This window comes from Heterodontus francisci, chromosome 46 (genome assembly GCF_036365525.1).
Source record: "Heterodontus francisci isolate sHetFra1 chromosome 46, sHetFra1.hap1, whole genome shotgun sequence".
In the NCBI taxonomy this organism is placed as follows: Eukaryota; Metazoa; Chordata; class Chondrichthyes; order Heterodontiformes; family Heterodontidae; genus Heterodontus; species Heterodontus francisci.
Genome location: NC_090416.1, coordinates 19766690 through 19789815, shown reverse-complemented (window position 1 = coordinate 19789815; position 23126 = coordinate 19766690). Strand labels below are relative to the sequence as shown.

Genomic DNA, 23126 nt, shown 5'->3' with positions numbered 1-23126 from the left:
GTCAGTGTGTAACGCTGGGGTGCGGGTCCGTCAGTGTGTAACGCTGTGGTGCGGGTCCGTCAGTGTGTAACGCTGGGGTGCGGGTCCGTCAGTGTGTAACGCTGGGGTGCGGGTCCGTCAGTGTGTAACGCTGGGGTGGGGGTCCGTCAGTGTGTAACGCTGGGGTGCCGGTCCGTCAGTGTGTAACGCTGGGGTGCGGGTCCGTCAGTGTGTAACGCTGTGGTGCGGGTCCGTCAGTGTGTAACGCTGTGGTGCGGGTCCGTCAGTGTGTAACGCTGGGGTGCGGGTCCGTCAGTGTGTAACGCTGGGGTGCGGGTCCGTCAGTGTGTAACGCTGGGGTGCGGGTCCGTCAGTGTGTAACGCTGGGGTGCGGGTCCGTCAGTGTGTAACGCTGGGGTGCGGGTCCGTCAGTGTGTAACGCTGGGGTGCGGGTCCGTCAGTGTGTAACGCTGGGGTGCGGGTCCGTCAGTGTGTAACGCTGGGGTGCCGGTCCGTCAGTGTGTAACGCTGGGGTGCCGGTCCGTTAGTGTATAACACTGAGGGGCAGTACTGGTGGGTCAGGTCTGTCACTGTATAACACTGGGGTACAGTACTGGTGGGGGCAGGTCTGTCACTCTATAACACTGGGGTACAGTACTGGTGGGGACAGGTCTGGCACTGTATAACATTGGGGTACAGTACTGGTGGGGACAGGTCTGTCAATGTATAACACTGGGGTACAGTACTGGTGGGGACAGGTCTGTCAGTGTATAACACTGGGGTACAGTACTGGTGGGGACAAGTCTATCACTGTATAACACTGGGGTACAGTACTGGTGGGGACAGGTCTGTCACTGTAGAACACTGTGGGACAGTACTGGTGAGGACAGGTCTGTCACTGTATAACATTGGGGTACAGTACTGGTGGGCACAGGTCTGTCAATGTATAACACTGGGGTACAGTACTGGTGGGGACAGGTCTGTCAGTGTATAACACTGGGGTACAGTACTGGTGGGGACAGGTCTATCACTGTATAACACTGGGGTACAGTACTGGTGGGGACAGGTCTGTCACTGTATAGCATTGGGGTACAGTACTGGTGGGGACAGGTCTGTCACTGTATAGCATTGGGGTACAGTACTGGTGGGGACAGGTCCGTCAGTGTATAACACTGGGGTACAGTACTGGTGGGGACAGGTCCGTCACTGTATAACATTGGGGTACAGTACTGGTGGGGACAGGTCTGTCACTGTATAGCATTGGGGTACAGTACTGGTGGGGACAGGTCTGTCACTGTATAGCATTGGGGTACAGTACTGGTGGGGACAGGTCCGTCAGTGTATAACGCTGGGGTGCCGGTCCGTCAGTGTGTAACGCTGGGGTGCCGGTCCGTCAGTGTTTAACACTGGGGTGCCGGTCCGTCAGTGTGTAACGCTGGGGTGCGGGTCCGTCAGTGTGTAACGCTGGGGTGCGGGTCCGTCAGTGTGTAACGCTGGGGTGCGGGTCCGTCAGTGTGTAACGCTGGGGTGCGGGTCCGTCAGTGTGTAACACTGGGGTGCGGGTCCGTCAGTGTTTAACACTGGGGTGCGGGTCCGTCAGTGTTTAACACTGGGGTGAGGGTCCGTCAGTGTTTAACACTGGGGTGCGGGTCCGTCAGTGTATAACACTGGGGTGCGGGTCCGTCAGTGTGTAACGCTGGGGTGTCAGTCCGTCAGTGTGGAACGCTGTGGTGCGGGTCCGTCAATGTGTAACACTGGGGTGCGGGTCCGTCAGTGTGTAACGCTGGGGTGCGGGTCCGTCAGTGTGTAACGCTGGGGTGCCGGTCCGTCAGTGTGTAACGCTGGGGTGCGGGTCCGTCAGTGTGTAACGCTGGGGTGCGGGTCCGTCAGTGTGTAACACTGGGGTGCGGGTCCGTCAGTGTGTAACGCTGGGGTGCGGGTCCGTCAGTGTGTAACGCTGGGGTGCGGGTCCGTCAGTGTGTAACGCTGGGGTGCGGGTCCGTCAGTGTGTAACGCTGGGGTGTCAGTCCGTCAGTGTGGAACGCTGTGGTGCGGGTCCGTCAATGTGTAACACTGGGGTGCGGGTCCGTCAGTGTGTAACGCTGGGGTGCGGGTCCGTCAGTGTGTAACGCTGGGGTGCGGGTCCGTCAGTGTGTAACGCTGGGGTGCGGGTCCGTCAGTGTGTAACACTGGGGTGCCGGTCCGTCAGTGTGTAACGCTGGGGTGCCGGTCCGTCAGTGTGGAACGCTGGGGTGCGGGTCCGTCAGTGTGTAACGCTGGGGTGAGGGTCTGTCAGTGTGTAACGCTGGGGTGCGTGTCCGTCAGTGTTTAACACTGGGGTGAGGGTCCGTCAGTGTGTAACGCTGGGGTGCGGGTCCGTCAGTGTGTAACGCTGGGGTGCCGGTCCGTCAGTGTGTAACGCTGGGGTGCGGGTCCGTCAGTGTGTAACGCTGGGGTGCGGGTCCGTCAGTGTGTAACGCTGGGGTGCGGGTCCGTCAGTGTGTAACGCTGGGGTGCGGGTCCATCAGTGTTTAACACTGGGGTGAGGGTCCGTCAGTGTGTAACGCTGGGGTGCGGGTCCGTCAGTGTGTAACGCTGGGGTGCGGGTCCTTCAGTGTGGAACGCTGGGGTGCGGGTCCGTCAGTGTTTAACACTGGGGTGCGGGTCCGTCAGTGTGTAACACTGGGGTGCGGGTCCGTCAGTGTGTAACGCTGGGGTGCGGGTCCGTCAGTGTGGAACGCTGGGGTGCGGGTCCGTCAGTGTGGAACGCTGGGGTGCGGGTCCGTCAGTGTTTAACACTGGGGTGCGGGTCCGTCAGTGTTTAACACTGGGGTGAGGGTCCGTCAGTGTGTAACGCTGGGGTGCGGGTCCGTCAGTGTGGAACGCTGGGGTGCGGGTCCGTCAGTGTGTAACGCTGGGGTGCGGGTCCGTCAGTGTGTAACGCTGGGGTGCGGGTCCGTCAGTGTGTAACGCTGGGGTGCGGGTCCGTCAGTGTGTAACGCTGGGGTGCGGGTCCGTCAGTGTGTAACGCTGGGGTGCGGGTCCGTCAGTGTGTAACGCTGGGGTGCGGGTCCGTCAGTGTGTAACGCTGGGGTGCGGGTCCGTCAGTGTGGAACGCTGGGGTGCGGGTCCGTCAGTGTGGAACGCTGGGGTGCGGGTCCGTCAGTGTGGAACGCTGGGGTGCGGGTCCGTCAGTGTGGAACGCTGGGGTGCGGGTCCGTCAGTGTTTAACACTGGGGTGCGGGTCCGTCAGTGTTTAACACTGGGGTGAGGGTCCGTCAGTGTTTAACACTGGGGTGCGGGTCCGTCAGTGTGGAACGCTGGGGTGCGGGTCCGTCAGTGTGGAACGCTGGGGTGCGGGTCCGTCAGTGTGTAACGCTGGGGTGCGGGTCCGTCAGTGTGTAACGCTGGGGTGAGGGTCCGTCAGTGTGTAACGCTGGGGTGCGGGTCCGTCAGTGTGTAACGCTGGGGTGCGGGTCCGTCAGTGTGTAACGCTGGGGTGCCGGTCCGTCAGTGTTTAACGCTGGGGTGGGGGTCCGTCAATGTGTAACGCTGGGGTGAGGGTCCGTCAGTGTGTAACACTGGGGTGCGGGTCCGTCAGTGTGTAACGCTGGGGTGAGGGTCCGTCAGTGTGTAACGCTGGGGTGCGGGTCCGTCAGTGTGTAACACTGGGGTGCGGGTCCGTCAGTGTGTAACGCTGGGGTGCGGGTCCGTCAGTGTGTAACGCTGGGGTGCGGGTCCGTCAGTGTGTAACGCTGGGGTGCGGGTCCGTCAGTGTGTAACGCTGGGGTGCGGGTCCGTCAGTGTGTAACGCTGGGGTGCCGGTCCGTCAGTGTGTAACGCTGGGGTGCAGGTCCGTCAGTGTATAACACTGAGGGACAGTACTGGTGGGGACAGGTCTGTCACTGTATAACACTGGGGGACAGTACTGGTGGGGACAGGTCTGTCACTGTATAACACTGGGGCACAGTACTGGTGAGGACAGGTCTGTCACTGTATAACACTGGGGTACAGTACTGGTGGGGACAGGTCTGTCACTGTATAACACTGGGGTACAGTACTGGTGGGGACAGGTCTGTCACTGTATAACACTGGGGTACAGTACTGGTGGGGACAGGTCTGTCACTGTATAACACTGGGGTACAGTACTGGTGGGGACAGGTCTGTCACTGTATAATACTGGGGTACAGTACTGGTGGGGACAGGTCTGTCACTGTATAACACGGGTACAGTACTGGTGGGGACAGGTCTGGCACTGTATAATACTGGGGTACAGTACTGGTGGGGACAGGTCTGTCACTGTATCACACTGGGGTACAGTACTGGTGGGGACAGGTCTGTCACTGTATAACATTGGGGTACAGTACTGGTGGGGACAGGTCTGTCAGTGTATAACACTGGGGTACAGTACTGGTGGGGCCAGGTCTGGCACTGTATAACACTGGGGTACAGTACTGGTGGGGACAGGTCTGGCACTGTATAATACTGGGGTACAGTACTGGTGGGGACAGGTCTGTCACTGTATCACACTGGGGTACAGTACTGGTGGGGACAGGTCTGTCACTGTATAACATTGGGGTACAGTACTGGTGGGGACAGGTCTGTCAGTGTATAACACTGGGGTACAGTACTGGTGGGGACAGGTCTGGCACTGTATAACACTGGGGTACAGTACTGGTGGGGACAGGTCTGTCACTGTATAACATTGGGGTACAGTACTGGTGGGGACAGGTCTGTCAGTGTATAACACTGGGGTACAGTACTGGTGAGGACAGGTCTGTCACTGTATAACACTGGGGTACAGTACTGGTGGGGACAGGTCTGTCACTGTATAATACTGGGGTACAGTACTGGTGGGGACAGGTCTGTCACTGTATAACACTGGGGTACAGTACTGGTGGGGACAGGTCTCGCACTGTATAATACTGGGGTACAGTACTGGTGGGGACAGGTCTGTCACTGTATCACACTGGGGTACAGTACTGGTGGGGACAGGTCTGTCACTGTATAACATTGGGGTACAGTACTGGTGGGGACAGGTCTGTCAGTGTATAACACTGGGGTACAGTACTGGTGGGGACAGGTCTGGCACTGTATAACACTGGGGTACAGTACTGGTGGGGACAGGTCTGGCACTGTATAATACTGGGGTACAGTACTGGTGGGGACAGGTCTGTCACTGTATCACACTGGGGTACAGTACTGGTGGGGACAGGTCTGTCACTGTATAACATTGGGGTACAGTACTGGTGGGGACAGGTCTGTCAGTGTATAACACTGGGGTACAGTACTGGTGGGGACAGGTCTGGCACTGTATAACACTGGGGTACAGTACTGGTGGGGACAGGTCTGTCACTGTATAACATTGGGGTACAGTACTGGTGGGGACAGGTCTGTCAGTGTATAACACTGGGGTACAGTACTGGTGAGGACAGGTCTGTCAGTGTATAACACTGGCTTTTTTGATGGCAGTACAGGTGAGGAGCCCAGTGACAGGGGACCTTAACTGTCACGTTCTGTTCGGTATGTTTGGGAGTGCAGTAAACGTTGGGCTTTGAATGGCTGTCCCGCTTTTCCGATTTCCTGACTCACTTTCAGGCAGAGGAGGCCCCCGTCTCATTGTGAACTTGACTAAGTTCACAAGTATAGGCCTGGGTTTTTTTTTTGTTTCCCTATTTTGGTTTCTGCGCACTTCCTCTGTGCATCTAATATCCTCTTTCACTTGCGGTGTTCAAGGCTCTGCCGTTTGCGCACTCTGTATCTGCTCCTTATCCAAACTGTCTGTCCCCTGTCAAAAGACCATGTTTTGTGTGAGTTACACAGCACAGGGCATTGGTCCAGCATTTGCACTGACACTCACTCACTCTGATTGTGGGTCTTGAAGAGAACAGTTTGAAATGTGGTGACTTGTTCCAATGGCAACGGTGGCTGCCATTTTGTGCACAGTGAGATCCCACAATCAGTCACTCGATAGACCCACTGCAACTGCTGGTCCAAGTTTGGTCAGCTGTTTGACAGTGGAAGGCGTAACACAGCACCAAGTGGGCACTGATGAAGTGGGAGTCGGCAGACTGCGATGAAGGGTGCCCATCTCCCCCTCCCAATTCCTCCTGCATGGCCCAGTTCTGTTGAGGGCACTAGTGGAGCGGCAGTGATCAGCTCGCTTGGTGTGGAGATGGGGGAGGGGGTGGGTATGTTGTTGTGGGGGGAGGGAGGGGTTGCGGAGGAGGTGGAGGTCTATGTGTCCAGATGGGTCAGGCACTCCAACCACTTGTTGACCCCCTGCGGTGTCTCTCTCTTCCAGATGTTCCAGGTGTAGCCATGGCCGAGGAGAATGCTCCTCAGCTTGTCGACTACTTTGTGGTGGCTGGTTTGACCGATGCCTCCAAGCCCTTGGAGGAGGGAACCCCCAAGCTGGCCAGACCACTGGAGCCCATCGCTGATGTGGCCATCATCATTCGTTCGCAGGGGGAGGAGGTACCTGAGGGATTTACCTGCATCGAGACCACCCCCACTGGACAATCAGCTGATCTGAACTGTGGCCTGCTCACCACCTCACACATGTTCCTGTGCTACCGGCGCGGTAGAGAGAAATTACCCCTCATCGATCTCGGGTAAGTCACCAGAGTGACCGTTGCCACAGTCTCATGAAGGGTGCAGCATGCTCGTGGGGGGCTGAATGGCCTCCTCCTGTTCCTGTGTAACAGGCTCGAGGAGGGGCTGAATGGCCTCTTCCTGTTCCTGTGTAACAGGGTAGATGGGCTGAATGGCCTCCTCCTGTTCCTGTGTAACAGGATAGATGGGCTGAATGGCCTCCTCCTGTTCCTGTGTAACAGGCTGGGTCCTGGGTAGATCAGGCTGCAGACTTGGTCAGGGTAAGCTGAATGCTCTGGGCTGTCCCGGGTCCTGCGGAGTGGGTGGTTTTGGACCATCCATTCTTCCCCTTCCCCCTCCCCCACCAAACTCGCACCCTGACATGGTTGCCCAGGAGATGGGTTATTTTTAAAAGCTGCTTTCAATTCCGTCACTATTCGCACCAAAACGGATTTCGGAGCCAGGCTCAGTGCCAGCTGCCTCTTCACCACCTGGTCCTAAACTCCACCACAAGTGGTCAATGCCATTTCCCAGGTCCAACATTGGCAAACCAACTGCCCCCAGCCCACCTCAATTCCCCTGTCCCCTCCACCCCTCATGTCTGCTGCCCTCTGGTTATGCACCCGAGTGAGCCTGAGGGGGGGGTACAGTGTTGGCGGACAGTGCAGCGGAGAATGATCCTGTTTTTCACCCAATATCCACAAGCCAATGTGGAGCATCAGGAGCGGGAATGTCGGAATAATGGGGCGTCCATCTCAACTATAGAGGCCTCAGAGGAAACTATTAGACACGAAGGCTACCTGGCTGGGGCCAGAATCCACTGCTCAGGGTTAAAGATTGACATGGGGCTGTGTTAACAGGGTTTGTTCAGTGTTAATGAGATCGACTTTGACTCCTGCCTTTTTTGAGTGCAGTGTCTTGTGCGAGGGGAAGGAGAGGCTGAAACCAGGATGCCGCATCATCGAAACTACCCCTTACAGTCGAGCAGCCAACATCTCTGGGGGTGGGTCCAGCCTACAGCAACGCACCTTCATCACCTATCGGCGTGCCACAGACTGCCAGGCGCACAGCACGCTGGCAGTCACTGACATTTGTATCATCATGCCCAGCAAAGGAGAGGCACCCCCACATACCTTCTGCAAAGTTGACAAGAACCTAAACACTAGCATGGTGAGTAATCAGGGGAATGCGAGTGTAAGGGGGTGATGCGTGGGATGAGGTGGCGCATAGTGACCAGGAGGCAGTTCAATAAGGCCATTAAAGCTGGAACTATCGAGGGGTCAGTCAGTCACACAGCGACAGGGCCGCACTATCGAGGGGTCAGTCAGTCACACAGTGACAGGGCAGCACTATCGAGGGGTCAGTCAGTCCCACAGCGACAGGGCCGCAGTATCGAGGGGTCAGTCAGTCACACAGTGACAGGGCCGCACTATCGAGGGGTCAGTCACACAGTGACAGGGCCGCACTATCGAGGGGTCAGTCAGTCACACAGTGACAGGGCCGCACTATCGAGGGGTCAGTCAGTCACACAGTGACAGGGCCGCACTATCGAGGGGTCAGTCACGCAGTGACAGGGCCGCAGTATCGAGGGGTCAGTCAGTCACACCGTGGCAGGGCCGCAGTATCGAGGGGTCAGTCAGTCACACAGCGACAGGGCCGCACTATCGAGGGTTCAGTCACACAGTGACAGGGCCGCACTATCGAGGGGTCAGTCAGTCACACAGAGACAGGGCCGCACTATCGAGGGGTCAGTCAGTCACACAGCGACAGGGCCGCACTATCGAGGGGTCAGTCAGTCACACAGTGACAGGGCCGCACTATCGAGGGGTCAGTCAGTCACACAGTGACAGGGCCGCACTATCGAGGGGTCAGTCACACAGCGACAGGGCCGCACTATCGAGGGGTCAGTCAGTCACACAGCGACAGGGCCGCACTATCGAGGGGTCAGTCAGTCACACAGCGACAGGGCCGCACTATCGAGGGGTCAGTCAGTCACACAGTGACAGGGCCGCACTATCGAGGGGTCAGTCAGTCACACAGTGACAGGGCCGCACTATCGAGGGGTCAGTCACACAGTGACAGGGCCGCACTATCGAGGGGTCAGTCAGTCACACAGCGACAGGGCCGCACTATCGAGGGGTCAGTCAGTCACAGTGACAGGGCCGCACTATCGAGGGGTCAGTCACACAGTGACAGGGCCGCACTATCAAGGGGTCAGTCAGTCACACAGTGACAGGGCCGCACTATCGAGGGGTCAGTCAGTCACACAGTGACAGGGCCGCACTATCGAGGGGTCAGTCACACAGTGACAGAGCCGCACTATCGAGGGGTCAGTCACACAGTGACAGAGCCGCACTATCGAGGGGTCAGTCACACAGTGACAGGGCCGCACTATCGAGGGGTCAGTCAGTCACACAGTGACAGGGCCGCACTATCGAGGGGTCAGACAGTCACACAGTGACAGGGCCGCACTATCGAGGGGTCAGACAGTCACACAGTGACAGGGCCGCACTATCGAGGGGTCAGTCAGTCACACAGTGACAGGGCCGCACTATCGAGGGGTCAGTCGGTCACACAGCGACAGGGCCGCACTATCGAGGGGTCAGTCGGTCACACAGTGACAGGGCAGCACTATAGAGGGGTCAGTCAGACACACAGAGACAGGGCCGCAGTATCGAGGGGTCAGTCAGTCACACAGTGACAGGGCCGCACTATCGAGGGGTCAGTCAGTCACACAGTGACAGGGCCGCACTATCGAAGGTTCAGTCAGTCACACAGTGACAGGGCAGCACTATCGAGGGGTCAGTCAGTCACACAGTGACAGGGCAGCACTATCGAGGGGTCAGTCAGTCACACAGCGACAGGGCCGCAGTATCGAGGGGTCAGTCAGTCACACAGTGACAGGGCCGCACTATCGAGGGGTCAGTCAGTCACACAGTGACAGGGCCGCACTATCGAGGGGTCAGACAGTCACACAGCGACAGGGCAGCACTATCGAGGGGTCAGTCAGTCACACAGTGACAGGGCCGCACTATCGAGGGGTCAGTCAGTCACACAGTGACAGGGCCGCACTATCGAGGGGTCAGTCAGTCACACAGTGACAGGGCCGCACTATCGAGGGGTCAGTCAGTCACACAGTGACAGGGCCGCACTATCGAGGGGTCAGTCAGTCACACAGCGACAGGGCCGCAGTATCGAGGGGTCAGTCAGTCACACAGTGACAGGGCAGCACTATCGAGGGGTCAGTCAGTCCCACAGCGACAGGGCCGCAGTATCGAGGGGTCAGTCAGTCACACAGTGACAGGGCCGCACTATCGAGGGGTCAGTCAGTCACACAGCGACAGGGCCGCACTATCGAGGGGTCAGTCACGCAGTGACAGGGCCGCAGTATCGAGGGGTCAGTCAGTCACACCGTGACAGGGCCGCAGTATCGAGGGGTCAGTCAGTCACACAGCGACAGGGCCGCACTATCGAGGGGTCAGTCAGTCACACAGCGACAGGGCCGCACTATCGAGGGGTCAGTCAGTCACACAGCGACAGGGCCGCACTATCGAGGGGTCAGTCAGTCACACAGCGACAGGGCCGCACTATCGAGGGGTCAGTCAGTCACACAGTGACAGGGCCGCACTATCGAGGGGTCAGTCAGTCACACAGCGACAGGGACGCACTATCGAGGGTTCAGTCACACAGTGACAGGGCCGCACTTTCGAGGGGTCAGTCAGTCACACAGTGACAGGGCCGCACTATCGAGGGGTCAGTCAGTCACACAGAGACAGGGCCGCACTATCGAGGGGTCAGTCGGTCACACAGTGACAGGGCCGCACTATCGAGGGGTCAGTCAGTCACACAGCGACAGGGCCGCACTTTCGAGGGGTCAGTCGGTCACACAGTGACAGGGCCGCACTATCGAGGGGTCAGTCGGTCACACAGTGACAGGGCCGCACTATCGAGGGGTCAGTCGGTCACACAGTGACAGGGCCGCACTATCGAGGGGTCAGTCGGTCACACAGTGACAGGGCCGCACTATCGAGGGGTCAGTCAGTCACACAGTGACAGGGCCGCACTATCGAGGGGTCAGTCAGTCACACAGTGACAGGGCCGCACTATCGAGGGGTCAGTCAGTCACACAGTGACAGGGCCGCACTATCGAGGGGTCAGTCAGTCACACAGTGACAGGGCCGCACTATCGAGGGGTCAGTCAGTCACACAGTGACAGGGCCGCACTATCGAGGGGTCAGTCAGTCACACAGCGACAGGGCCGCACTATCGAGGGGTCAGTCAGTCACACAGTGACAGGGCTGCACTATCGAGGGTTCAGTCAGTCACACAGTGACAGGGTCGCACTATCGAGGGGTCAGTCAGTCACACAGTGACAGGGCCGCACTATCGAGGGGTCAGTCAGTCACACAGTGACAGGGCCGCACTATCGAGGGGTCAGTCAGTCACACAGTGACAGGGCCGCACTATCGAGGAGTCAGTCAGTCACACAGTGACGGGGCCGCACTATCGAGGGGTCAGTCAGTCACACAGCGACAGGGCCGCACTATCGAGGGGTCAGTCAGTCACACAGTGACAGGGCTGCACTATCGAGGGTTCAGTCAGTCACACAGTGACAGGGTCGCACTATCGAGGGGTCAGTCGGTCACACAGTGACAGGGCTGCACGATCGAGGGGTCAGTCTTTTTACAGGATTAAAAATGTCTTGCTACAGTTGTATAAAACCTTGATGAGTCCACACCTGGATTATTGTGTGCAGTTTTGGTCATCTCATCGAAGAAAGGATGTGCTTGTCACAGAGGGAGTGCAGTACAGGTTCACCAGACTGATCCCTGGGATGGTGGGATTGTCTTAGGAGGAGAGATTGAGGAATCTGGGCCTGTATAACAAAGAATAAAGAACAGTACAGCACAGGAACAGACCATTCGGCCCTCCAAGCCTGCGCCAATCTTGATGCCTGTCTAAATTAAAACCTTCTGCACTTCCGGGGACCGTATCCCTCTATTCCCATCCTGTTCATGTATTTGTCAAGATGCCTCTTAAACGTCGCTATCGTACCTGCTTCCACCACCTCCCCCGGCAGCAAGTTCCAGGCACTCACCACCCTCTGTGTAAAAAAAAAAACTTTCCTCGCACATCCCCTCTAAACTTTGCCCCTCGCACCTTAAACCTATGTCCCCTAGTAACTGACTCTTCCACCCTGGGAAAAAGCTTCTGACTATCCACTCTGTCCATGCCGCTTATAACTTTGTAAACCTCTATCATGTCACCCCTCCACCTCCGTTGTTCCAGTGAAAACAATCCGAGTTTATCCAACCTCTCCTCATAGCTAATGCCCTCCGGACCAGGCAACATCCTGGTAAACCTCCTCTGTACCCTCTCCAAAGCCTCCACGTCCTTCTGGTAGTGTGGCGACCAGAATTGCACGCAATGTTCTAAGTGTGGCCTCACTAAAGTTCTGTACAGCTGCAGCATGACTTGCCAATTTTTATACTCTATGCCCCAACCGATGAAGGAAAGCATGCCGTATGCCTTCTTGACTACCTTATCCACCTGCGTTGCCACTCTCAGTGACCTGTGGACCTGTACACCCAGATCTCTCTGCCTGTCAATACACCTAAGGGTTCTGCCATTTACTGTATACTTCCCACCTGTACTGGATCTTTCAAAATGCATTACCTCACATTTGTCTGGATTAAACTCCATCTGCCATTTCTCCGCCCAAGTCTCCAACCGATCTATATCCTGCTGTATCCTCTGACAATCCTCATCATTATCCGCAACTCCACCAACCTTTGTGTCGTCCTCAAACTTTCTAATCAGACCAGCTACACTTCCCTCCAAATCATTTATATATAATACAAACAGCAAAGGTCCCAGCACTGATCCCTGCGGAACACCACTTGTCACATCCCTCCATTCAGAAAAACACCCATCCACTGATACCCTCTGTCTTCTATGACTGAGCCAGTTCTGTATCCATCTTGCCAGCTCACCTCTGATCCCGTGTGACTTCACCTTTTGTACCAGTCTGCCATGCGGGACCTTGTCAAAGGCTTTACTCAAGTCCATTTTGACAACATCCACTGCCCTTCCTTCATCAATCATCTTCGTCACTTCCTCAAAAAACTTGATCAAGTTAGTGAGACACGACCTCCCCTTCACAAAACCATGCTGCCTCTTGCTAATAAGTCCATTTGTTTCCAAATGGGAGTAAATCCTGTCCCGAAGAATCCTCTCTAATAGTTTCCCTACCACTGACGTAACGCTCACCGGCCTATAATTTCCTGGATTATCCTTGCTACCCTTCTTCAACAAAAGAACAACATTGGCTATTCTCCAGTCCTCTGGGATCTCACATGTAGCCAATGAGGATGCAAAGATTTCTGTCAAGGCCCCAACAATTTCTTCCCTTGCCTCCCTCAGTATTCTAGTGTAGATCCCATCGGGCCCTGGGGACTTATCTACCGTAATGCTTTGCAAGACACCCAACACCACCTCCTTTTTGATAATGAGATGACTGAGACTATCTACACTCCCTTCCCTAGGCTCATCATCCACCAAGTCCTTCTCTTTGGTGAATACTGATGCAAAGTACTCATTTAGTACCTCGCCCATTTCCTCTGGCTCCACACATAGATTCCCTTCTCTGTCCTTGAGTAGGCCAACCCTTTACCTGGCTACTTTCTTGCTCTTTATATCCATATAAAAAGCCTCGGGATTCTCCTTAATCCTGTTTGCCAATGACTTTTCATGACCCCTTTTAGCCCTCCTGACTCCTTAAGTTTCTTCCTACTTTCTTTAATTTCCTCAAGGGCTTCGTCTGTTCCCAGCCTTCTAGCCCTTACGAATGCTTCCTTTTTCTTTTTGACCAGGCTCTATCGTTTCAAGGAATAAGACGTGATCTCTTTGAAACTTACAAAATTCTTCCAGGACGTGACAGGGTGGATGTAGATAGGATGTTTCCCCTGCCTGGTGAGTCTAGAGGCAGGGGACATAGTCTCAGAATAAAGGGTAAACCATTTAAGACTGAGGTGAGGAGGCATTTCTTCACTGAGTGTGGTGAATCTTGGAGCTTCCACAGCCCTCTGGGGTAGAGAATTCTAATCATTGAACATGTTGAAGACAGAAATCGATAGATATCTTGATAATGACATTAAGGGATATGAGGATATTGTGGGAAAGTGGTGTTGAGGTAGATGATCAGTCATGATCTAATTGAATGGTGGAGCAGGCTTGACGGGCCGAATGGCATACTCCTGCTCTTATTACCTCTGATCCTATGATAAAGAGAGGCATGAAGTACAAAAGTAAGGAAGTTCTGATGAACTTGTATCAAACACTGGTTTGAGCTCAACTGGAGTATTGTGTCCCAACTGGGCGCTGGACTTTAAACAGGATGTAGGGTTTCGTGAGGGTGCATAGGAGATTTACGAGAATGTTTCCAGTGATGAGGAACTTCAGTTACGATGATAGATAGGAAAAGCTGGGTCTTCTACTTAGAGAAGAGAAGATTTGATGGTGCCGTTCAAAATGAGGAGGGGTCTGGACAGAGTAGTTCAGGAGAAACTGTTCCCATTGGGGGAACGATCCGGAACCAGAGAACACCAATTTTCAAGTGATTGGCAAAGGAAGCAGAGGCGATATGAGGGAAAACGTTTTAACACAGTGAATGGTTAGGATGTGGAATGCACGGCCTGAGTGTGTGATGGAGACAGATTCTATCGAGGCCTTCACAAGAAGAGAAGTTTGAGGGCTGTGGGGTGACTGTCTGAGCAACTCTACCTACAGGGAGCAGTGACAGCAACAGCCTGCACAGGCCCCATCCCTTCCGGTCTGCTCTCAAGGCCACATGATGGGATGTGGCAAAATGTTGCACTGGTGCAACTGGGGAGGAGATGGGGGAGCAGGGTGGAGTGATGTGATGGAGAGAGAGAGAGACGGGAATGTGGAGTGTCTGTGGAGGTAACAGGAGGGGGTGTAGTGGGGAAGAGGTGGGGGGAGGGATGTGGGGGAAACAGGAGGGGGTGTAGTGGGGAAGAGGTGGGGAAACAGGAAGGGGAGGAATGGGGGGATGTGGGGGAAACAGGAAGGGGTGGAATGGGGGAGAGGTGGGGGGATGTGGGGGAAACAGGAGGGGGTGTAATGGGGAGAGGTGGGGAAACAGGAAGGGGAGGAATGGGGAGATGTGGGGGTAACAGGAGGGAGTGTAATGGGAGATGTGGAGGGGATGGGGTGGAATGGGGAGAGGTGGGGGAAACAGGAAGGGGAGGAATGGGGAGATGTGGGGGAAACAGGAAGGGGAGGAATGGGGAGATGTGGGGGAAACAGGAGGGAGTGTAATGGGAGATGTGCAGGGGATGTGGGGGAACAGGAAGGGGTGGAATGGGGGAGAGGTGGAGGGGATGTGGGGGAAACAGGAGGGGGTGTAATGGGGGAGAGGTGGGGGAAACAGGAAGGGGTGGAATGGGGAGAGGTGGGGGAAACAGGAAAGGGTGGAATGGGGGAGAGGTGGAGGGGATGTGGGGGAAACAGGAAGGGGTGTAATGGGGGAGAGGTGGGGGAAACATGAAGGGGTGGAATGGGGAGAGGTGGGGGAAACAGGAAAGGGTGGAATGGGGGAGAGGTGGAGGGGATGTGGGGGAAACAGGAGGGGGTGTAATGGGGAAAGGTGGGGGGGATGTGGGGGAAACAGGAAGGGGTGGAATGGGGAGTGGTGGGGGGATGTGGGGGAAACAGGAGGGGGTGTAATGGGGGGATGTGGGGGAAACAGGAGGGGGTGTAATGGGGGAGAGGTGGGGGGAATGTGGGGGAAACAGGAAAGGGTGGAATGGGGAGAGGTGGGGGAAACAGGAGGGAGTGTAATGGGGGAGAGGTGGGGGAAACAGGAGGGAGTGTAATGGGGGATGTGGGGGAAACAGGAGGGGGTGGAATGGGGGAGAGGTGGGGGGCATGTGGGGGAAACAGGAGGGGGTGTAATGGGGGAGAGGTGGGAGGATGTGGGGGAAACAGGAAAGGGTGGAATGGGGAGAGGTGGGGGGATGTGGGGGAAACGAACGGGTGGAATGGGGAGAGGTGGGGGGATGTGGGGTAAACAGGAGGGAGTGTAATGGGGGAGATGTGGGGGGGGGATGTGGGGGAAACAGGAAGGGGTGGAATGGGGAGAGGTGGGGGAAACAGGAAAGGGTGGAATGGGGGAGAGGTAGGGGGGATGTGGGGGAAACAGGAAGGGGTGGAATGGGGAGAGGTGGGGGAAACAGGAAAGGGTGGAATGGGGGAGAGGTGGGGGGGATGTGGGGGAAACAGGAGGGGGTGTAATGGGGGAGAGGTGGGGGGGATGTGGGGGAAACAGGAAGGGGTGGAATGGGGAGAGGTGGGGGAAACAGGAAAGGGTGGAATGGGGGAGAGGTAGGGTGGATGTGGGGGAAACAGGAAGGGGTGGAATGGGGAGAGGTGGGGGAAACAGGAAAGGGTGGATTGGGGGAGAGGTGGGGGGGATGTGGGGGAAACAGGAGGGGGTGTAATGGGGGAGAGGTGGGGGGGATGTGGGGGAAACAGGAAGGGGTGGAATGGGGGAGAGGTGGGGGGGATGTGGGGGAAACAGGAGGGGGTGTAATGGGGGAGAGGTGGGGGGGATGTGGGGGAAACAGGAAGGGGTGGAATGGGGAGAGGTGGGGGGATGTGGGGGAAACAGGAGGGGGTGTAATGGGGGGATGTGGGGGAAACAGGAGGGGGTGTAATGGGGGAGAGGTGGGGGAAACAGGAAAGGGTGGAATGGGGAGTGGTGGGGGAAACAGGAGGGAGTGTAATGGGGGAGAGGTGGGGGAAACAGGAAGGGGTGGAATGGGGAGAGGTGGGGGAAACAGGAGGGGGTGTAATGGGGGAGAGGTGGGGGGCATGTGAGGGAAACAGGTGGGGGTGTAATGGGGGAGAGGTGGGGATGTGGGGGAAACAGGAAAGGGTGGAATGGGGAGAGGTGGGGGATGTGGGGGAAACAGGAACGGGTGGAATGGGGAGAGGTGGGGGGCATGTGGGGGAAACAGGAGGGAGTGTAATGGGGGAGAGGTGGGGGAGATGTGGGGGAAACAGGAAGGGGTCGAATGGGGAGAGGTGGGGGGATGTGGGGGAAACAGGAAAGGGTGGAATGGGGAGATGGGGAAACAGGAGGGGGTGTAATGGGGGAGAGGTGGGAGAAACAGGAGGGGGTGTAATGGGGGAGAGGTGGGGGAAACAGGAAGGGGTGGAATGGGGAGAGGTGGGGGGATGTGGAGGTAACAGGAGGGGGTGTAATGGGGGAGAGGTGGGGGGGATGTGGGGGAAACAGGAAAGGGTGGAATGGGGAGAGGTGGGGGGGATGTGGGGGAAACAGGAGGGAGTGTAATGGGGGAGGGGTGGGGGGGATGTGGGGGAAACAGGAAAGGGTGGAATGGGGAGAGGTGGGGGGGATGTGGGGGAAACAGGAGGGAGTGTAATGGGGGAGGGGTGGGGGGGATGTGGGGGAAACAGGAGGGGGTGTAATGGGGGAGAGGTGGGGGGGGAATGTCGTGGAAACAGGAAGGGGTCGAATGGGGAGAGGTGGGGGGATGTGGGGGAAACAGGAGGGAGTGTAATGGGGGAGAGGTGGGGGGGATGTGGGGGAAACAGGAGGGGGAGAGGTGGGGGGGATGTGGGGGAAACAGGAAGGGGTGGAATGGGGAGTGGTGGGGGGATGTGGGGGAAACAGGAGGGGGTGTAATGGGGGGATGTGGGGGAAACAGGAGGGGGTGTAATGGGGAGAGGTGGGGGAAATGTGGGGGAAACAGGAAAGGGTGGAATGGGGAGAGGTGGGGGAAACAGGAGGGAGTGGAATGGGGAGAGGTGGGGGAAACAGGAGGGAGTGTAATGGGGGAGAGGTGGGGGAAACAGGAGGGAGTGTAATGGGGGAGAGGTGGGGGAAGCAGGAAGGGGTGGAATGGGGAGAGGTGGGGGGATGTGGGGGTAACAGGAGGGGGTGTAATGGGGGAGAGGTGGGGGGCATGTGGGGGAAACAGGAGCGGGTGTAATGGGGGAGAGGTGGGGGGATGTGGGGGAAACAGGAGGGGGTGTAATGGGGGAGAGGTGGGGGGGATGTGGGGGAAACAGGAAGGGGTGGAATGGGGAGAGGTGGGGGGATGTGGGGGTAACAGGAGGGGGTGTAATGGGGGAGAGGTGGGGGGCATGTGGGGGAAACAGGAGGGGGTGTAATGGGGGAGAGGTGGGGGGATGTGGGGGAAACAGGAAAGGGTGGAATGGGGAGAGGTGGGGGGATGTGGGGGAAACGAACGGGTGGAATGGGGAGAGGTGGGGGGATGTGGGGTAAACAGGAGGGAGTGTAATGGGGGAGATGGGGGGGGATGTGGGGGAAACAGGAAGGGGTGGAATGGGGAGAGGTGGGGGAAACAGGAAAGGGTGGAATGGGGGAGAGGTAGGGGGGATGTGGGGGAAACAGGAAGGGGTGGAATGGGGAGAGGTGGGGTAAACAGGAAAGGGTGGAATGGGGGAGAGGTGGGGGGGATGTGGGGGAAACAGGAGGGGGTGTAATGGGGGAGAGGTGGGGGGGATGTGGGGGAAACAGGAAGGGGTGGAATGGGGAGAGGTGGGGGAAACAGGAAAGGGTGGAATGGGGGAGAGGTAGGGTGGATGTGGGGGAAACAGGAAGGGGTGGAATGGGGAGAGGTGGGGGGATGTGGGGGAAACAGGAGGGGGTGTAATGGGGGGATGTGGGGGAAACAGGAGGGGGTGTCATGGGGAGAGGTGGGGAAAACAGGAAGGGGTGGAATGGGGAGAGGTGGGGGAGACAGGAAAGGGTGGAATGGGGAGTGGTGGGGGAAACAGGAGGGAGTGTAATGGGGGAGAGGTGGGGGAAACAGGAAGGGGTGGAATGGGGAGAGGTGGGGGAAACAGGAGGGGGTGTAATGGGGGAGAGGTGGGGGCATGTGAGGGAAACAGGTGGGGGTGTAATGGGGGAGAGGTGGGGATGTGGGGGAAACAGGAAGGGGTGGAATAGGGAGAGGTGGGGGATGTGGGGGAAACAGGAACGGGTGGAATGGGGAGAGGTGGGGGGCATGTGGGGGAAACAGGAGGGAGTGTAATGGGGGAGAGGTGGGGGAGATGTGGGGGAAACAGGAAGGGGTCGAATGGGGAGAGGTGGGGGGATGTGGGGGAAACAGGAAAGGGTGGAATGGGGAGATGGGGAAACAGGAGGGGGTGTAATGGGGGAGAGGTGGGAGAAACAGGAGGGGGTGTAATGGGGGAGAGGTGGGGGAAACAGGAAGGGGTGGAATGGGGAGAGGTGGGGGGATGTGGAGGTAACAGGAGGGGGTGTAATGGGGGAGAGGTGGGGGGGATGTGGGGGAAACAGGAAAGGGTGGAATGGGGAGAGGTGGGGGGATGTGGGGGAAACAGGAGGGAGTGTAATGGGGGAGGGGTGGGGGGGATGTGGGGGAAACAGGAGAGGGTGTAATGGGGGAGAGGTGGGGGGGGAATGTCGTGGAAACAGGAAGGGGTCGAATGGGGAGAGGTGGGGGGATGTGGGGGAAACAGGAGGGAGTGTAATGGGGGAGAGGTGGGGGGGATGTGGGGGAAACAGGAAGGGGTGGAATGGTGGGAGATGTGGAGGGGATGTGGGGGAAACAGGAGGGAGTGTAATGGGGGAGAGGTTGGGAGTTGGGGGAAACAGGAGGGATGGAATGGTGGGAGAGGTGGAGGCTATGTGGGGTTAACAGGAGGGGTGGAATGGGGGAGAGGTGGGGAGGGATGTGGGGGAAACAGGAGGGTCTGGAATGATGGGAGATGTGGAGGGAATGTGGGGGAAACAGGAGGGAGTGGAATGGGGGAGAGGTCGGGGGGAATTGGGGGAAACAGGAGGGGTGGAATGGGGGAGAGGTGGGGTGGAGTGGGGGAGAGGTGGGGAGGGATGTGGGGGAAACAGGAGGGGCTGGAATGATGGGAGATGTTAAGGGAATGTGGGGGAAACAGGAGGGAGTGGAATGGGGGGAATTGGGGGAAACAGGAGGGGTGGAATGGGGGAGAGGTGGGGTGGAGTGGGGGAGAGGTGGGGGGGAATGTGGGGGAAACAGGAGGGGGTGGAATGGAGAGGTGGGGGGGATGCGGGGGAAACCGGGGGTGGAGTGGGGGAGAGGTGGAGGGAATGTGGGGGAAACAGGAGGGGGTGGAATGGAGAGGTGGGGGGGATGCGGGGGAAACCGGGGGTGGAGTGGGGGAGAGGTGGAGGGAATGTGGGGTAACAGGAGGGTTTCGAATGGAGAGGTGGGGGAAAGGGGGTGTAGTGGGAGAGAGATGAGGGGATGTGGAGAAACAGGAGGGGGTGGAATGGAGAGGTGGGGGAAACAGGAGGTGGTGGAATGGCGGAGATGTGGGGCAACAGGAGGGGGTGTGGGGGGGTGAGGTGGGGGAAATAGCGGGTGTAGAGAGATTAGATTATTAGTTTAGAGATACAGCACTGAAACAGGCCCTTCGGCCCACCGAGTCTGTGCCGAACATCAACCACCCATTTTTTATACTAATCCTACACTAATCCCATATTCCCAACAAACATCCCCACCTGTCCCTATATTTCCCTACCACCTACCTATACTAGTGACAATTTATAATGGCCAATTTACCTATCAACCTGCAAGTCTTTTTGGCTTGTGGGAGGAAACCGGAGCACCCGGAGAAAACCCACGCAGACACAGGGAGAACTTGCAAACTCCACACAGGCAGTACCCGGAATCGAACCCGGGTCCCTGGAGCTGTGAGGCTGCGGTGCTAACCACTGCGCCGCCCACAGGGGAGGAGAGGTGGGGGAAATAGGGGGTGTAGAGGTGAGGGATGTGGGGGAAATAGGGGGTGGAGCGAGGGGGAGAGGTGGGGGAAATAGGGGGTGGAGCGAGAGGGAGATGTGGGGGAAATAGGTGGTGGAGAGAGAGGGAGATGTGGGGGAAATAGGTGGTGTAGAGGTGGGGGATGTGGGGGAAATAGGGGGTGGAGCGAGGGGGAGAGGTGGGGGAAATAGGGGGTGGAGCGAGGGGGAGAGGTGGGGGAAATAGGGGGTGGAGCGAGGGGGAGAGGTGGGGGAAATAGGGGGTGGAGCGAGGGGGAGAGGTGGGGGGATGTGGGGGAAATAGGGGGTGTAGCGAGGGGAAGAGATGGGTGGATGTGGGGGAACTCGGGGGTGTAGAGGGGGGAGTGGTGGGGGAAATAGGGGGTGTAGAGAGGGGGAAAGGTGGGGGGTGTGAGGGAAATGGGTGTGGAGAGGTGGTGGGATGTGGGGGTGTCGAGGGGGGGGGAGGGGGGTTATGTGGGGGAAATAGGTGGTGTAGAGGGGAGAAAGGTGGGGGATGTGAGGGAAATGGGTGTGGAGATGTGGGGGAAATAGGGGGTGCAGAGGTGGGGGGAATAGGGGGTGTAGAGAGGGGGAGATGTGGGGGAAATAGGTGGGGGGCATGTGGGGGTGTAGAGGGGGAGAGGTGGGGGGAAATAGGTGGGGGGCATGTGGGGGTGTAGAGGGGGAGAGGTGGGGGGAAATAGGTGGGGGGCATGTGGGGGTGTAGAGGGGGAGAGGTGGGGGAAATAGGTGTAGAGGGGGGAAAGGTGGGGGATGTTGGGGTAATGGGTATAGAGAGGGAGAGAGGTTGGGGGATGTGGGGGAGATAGTGGGTGTAAGGGGGAGAGGTGGGGGAAATAGGGGGTGTAGAGATGGGGTGTAGAGAGGGGAGAGGTGGGGGATGTGGGGGATGTGGGGGAGATAGGGGGTGTAAGGTGGGGGAAGTGGGGGAAATAGGGGGTGTAGAGGTGGGGGATGTGGGGGAAATAGGTGGTGTAGAGAGAGGGAGAGGTGGGGGATGTGGGGGAAACAGGTGGTGTAGAGAGGGGGAGAGGTGGGGAATGTTGGGGAAATAGGGGGTGTAGAGGTGGGGGATGTGGGGGAAATAGGTGGTGTAGAGAGGGGGAGGTGTGGGGGATGTTGGGGAAATAGGGGGTGTAAGGGTGGAGGGATGTGGAGGAAATAGGGGGTGTAGAGAGGGGGAGAGGTGGGGGAAATGGAAAGGGGTGTCGAGGGGGGAGAGGTGGGGGGGCAATAGGGGGTGTAGGGGGAGAGATGGGGGATGTGGGGGAAATAGGGGTGTAAGCGGGGAGAGGTGGGGGAAATGGAAAGGGGTGTAGGGGGGATGTGGGGGCAGTAGGTGGTGTGGGGGGTGAGGTGGGAGGATGTGGGGGGCATAGGGGGGGGAGATGGGGGATGTGGGGGAAATAGGGGTGTAAGGGGGAGAGGTGGGATGTGGGGGAAATAGGGGTGTAAGGGGGGGGAGGTGGGGGAAATGGAAAGGGGTGTGGGGGGTGAGAGGTGGGGAAATGGGAGCAGAAAGCGGGTGCGGTGCGGGATGTGGGGGAAAATGGAAGGGGTGTAGAGCAGGGGAATGTGGGGTCAATAGGGAGTGTGGGCGGGTGAGAGGTTGGGGGATGGGCGGGAAATGGGTGTAAGGGGGAGAGATGGGGGGATGTGGGGGAAATAGGGGTGCAGAGAAGGGGAGATAAGGGGGAAATGGGGGTGTAAGGGGGGAGAGGTGAGGGAAACAGGGTGTAGAGAAGGGGAGAGGTGGGGGGATGTGGGGGAAATAGGGGGTGTAAGGAGGAGTGGTGGGGGATATGGGGGTAGAGAAGGGAAGATGTGGGGCGTGTAGAGGGGGAGAGTGGGGGATGTGGGGGCAATAGGGGGTGGGGGGATGTGGGAGAAATGTGGGGAGCAGAGAGGGGGAGAGGTGGGGAAATTGGGGGAGTAGAGAGGGCGGGAGGTGGGAAATAGGTGTAGAGGGGGGAGAGTTGGGTGGATGTGGGGGAAATGGGAGTAGAGAGGAGGAGAGATGTGGGGGAAATAGGGGGTGTTGGGGGGAGTGGTGGGCGAGAGACTGGTTGTTTCAGCACCATGGCAAGAGTTTTAACACTGAATTTTCTTCTGCTTGCAGTGGGGTCCTGGAATCTATCTGTGTTACAAGAAATCAATGGCGAAGGGGACAGCTCTGTCCTATGAAGCTGGTGAGGATTATCCTGCAGTAAAAGCACAGTCTGGTTGCAAAGCAAGTGAAATCTCTCATTGATAAGGAGGGAGGGAGAGGGGCAAACTGGATTCATGACTTAACCCAGGGTAAATCCCGATCAGTGACAGGGCCGCACTATCGAGGGGTCAGTCAGTCACACAGTGACAGGGCCGCACTATCGAGGGGTCAGACAGTCACACTGTGACAGGGCCGCACTATCGAGGAGTCAGTCAGTCACACAGCGACAGGGCCGCACTATCGAGGGGTCAGTCAGTCACACAGCGACAGGGCCGCACTATCGAGGGGTCAGTCAGTCACACAGTGACAGGGCCGCACTATCGAGGGGTCAGTCAGTCACACAGTGACAGGGCCGCACTATCGAGGGGTCAGTCAGTCACACAGTGACAGGGCCGCACTATCGAGGGGTCAGTCAGTCACACAGTGACAGGGCCGCACTATCGAGGGGTCAGTCAGTCACACAGCGACAGGGCCGCACTA

At 57.6% G+C, this 23126-nt stretch overlaps 1 protein-coding gene across 1 annotated transcript in view; it reads left to right on the top strand.

The window, feature by feature from the left end:
• Nucleotides 1-23126, top strand: part of LOC137356908 (DENN domain-containing protein 4B-like) — a 106120-nt gene that overhangs the window by 15167 nt on the left and 67827 nt on the right. The window contains exons 2-4 of the mRNA XM_068022746.1: nt 6284-6593; nt 7488-7743; nt 22557-22626. Of these exons, the coding sequence (XP_067878847.1) occupies nt 6284-6593; nt 7488-7743; nt 22557-22626 (636 nt within the window). The remainder of the gene's footprint in view (nt 1-6283; nt 6594-7487; nt 7744-22556; nt 22627-23126) is intronic.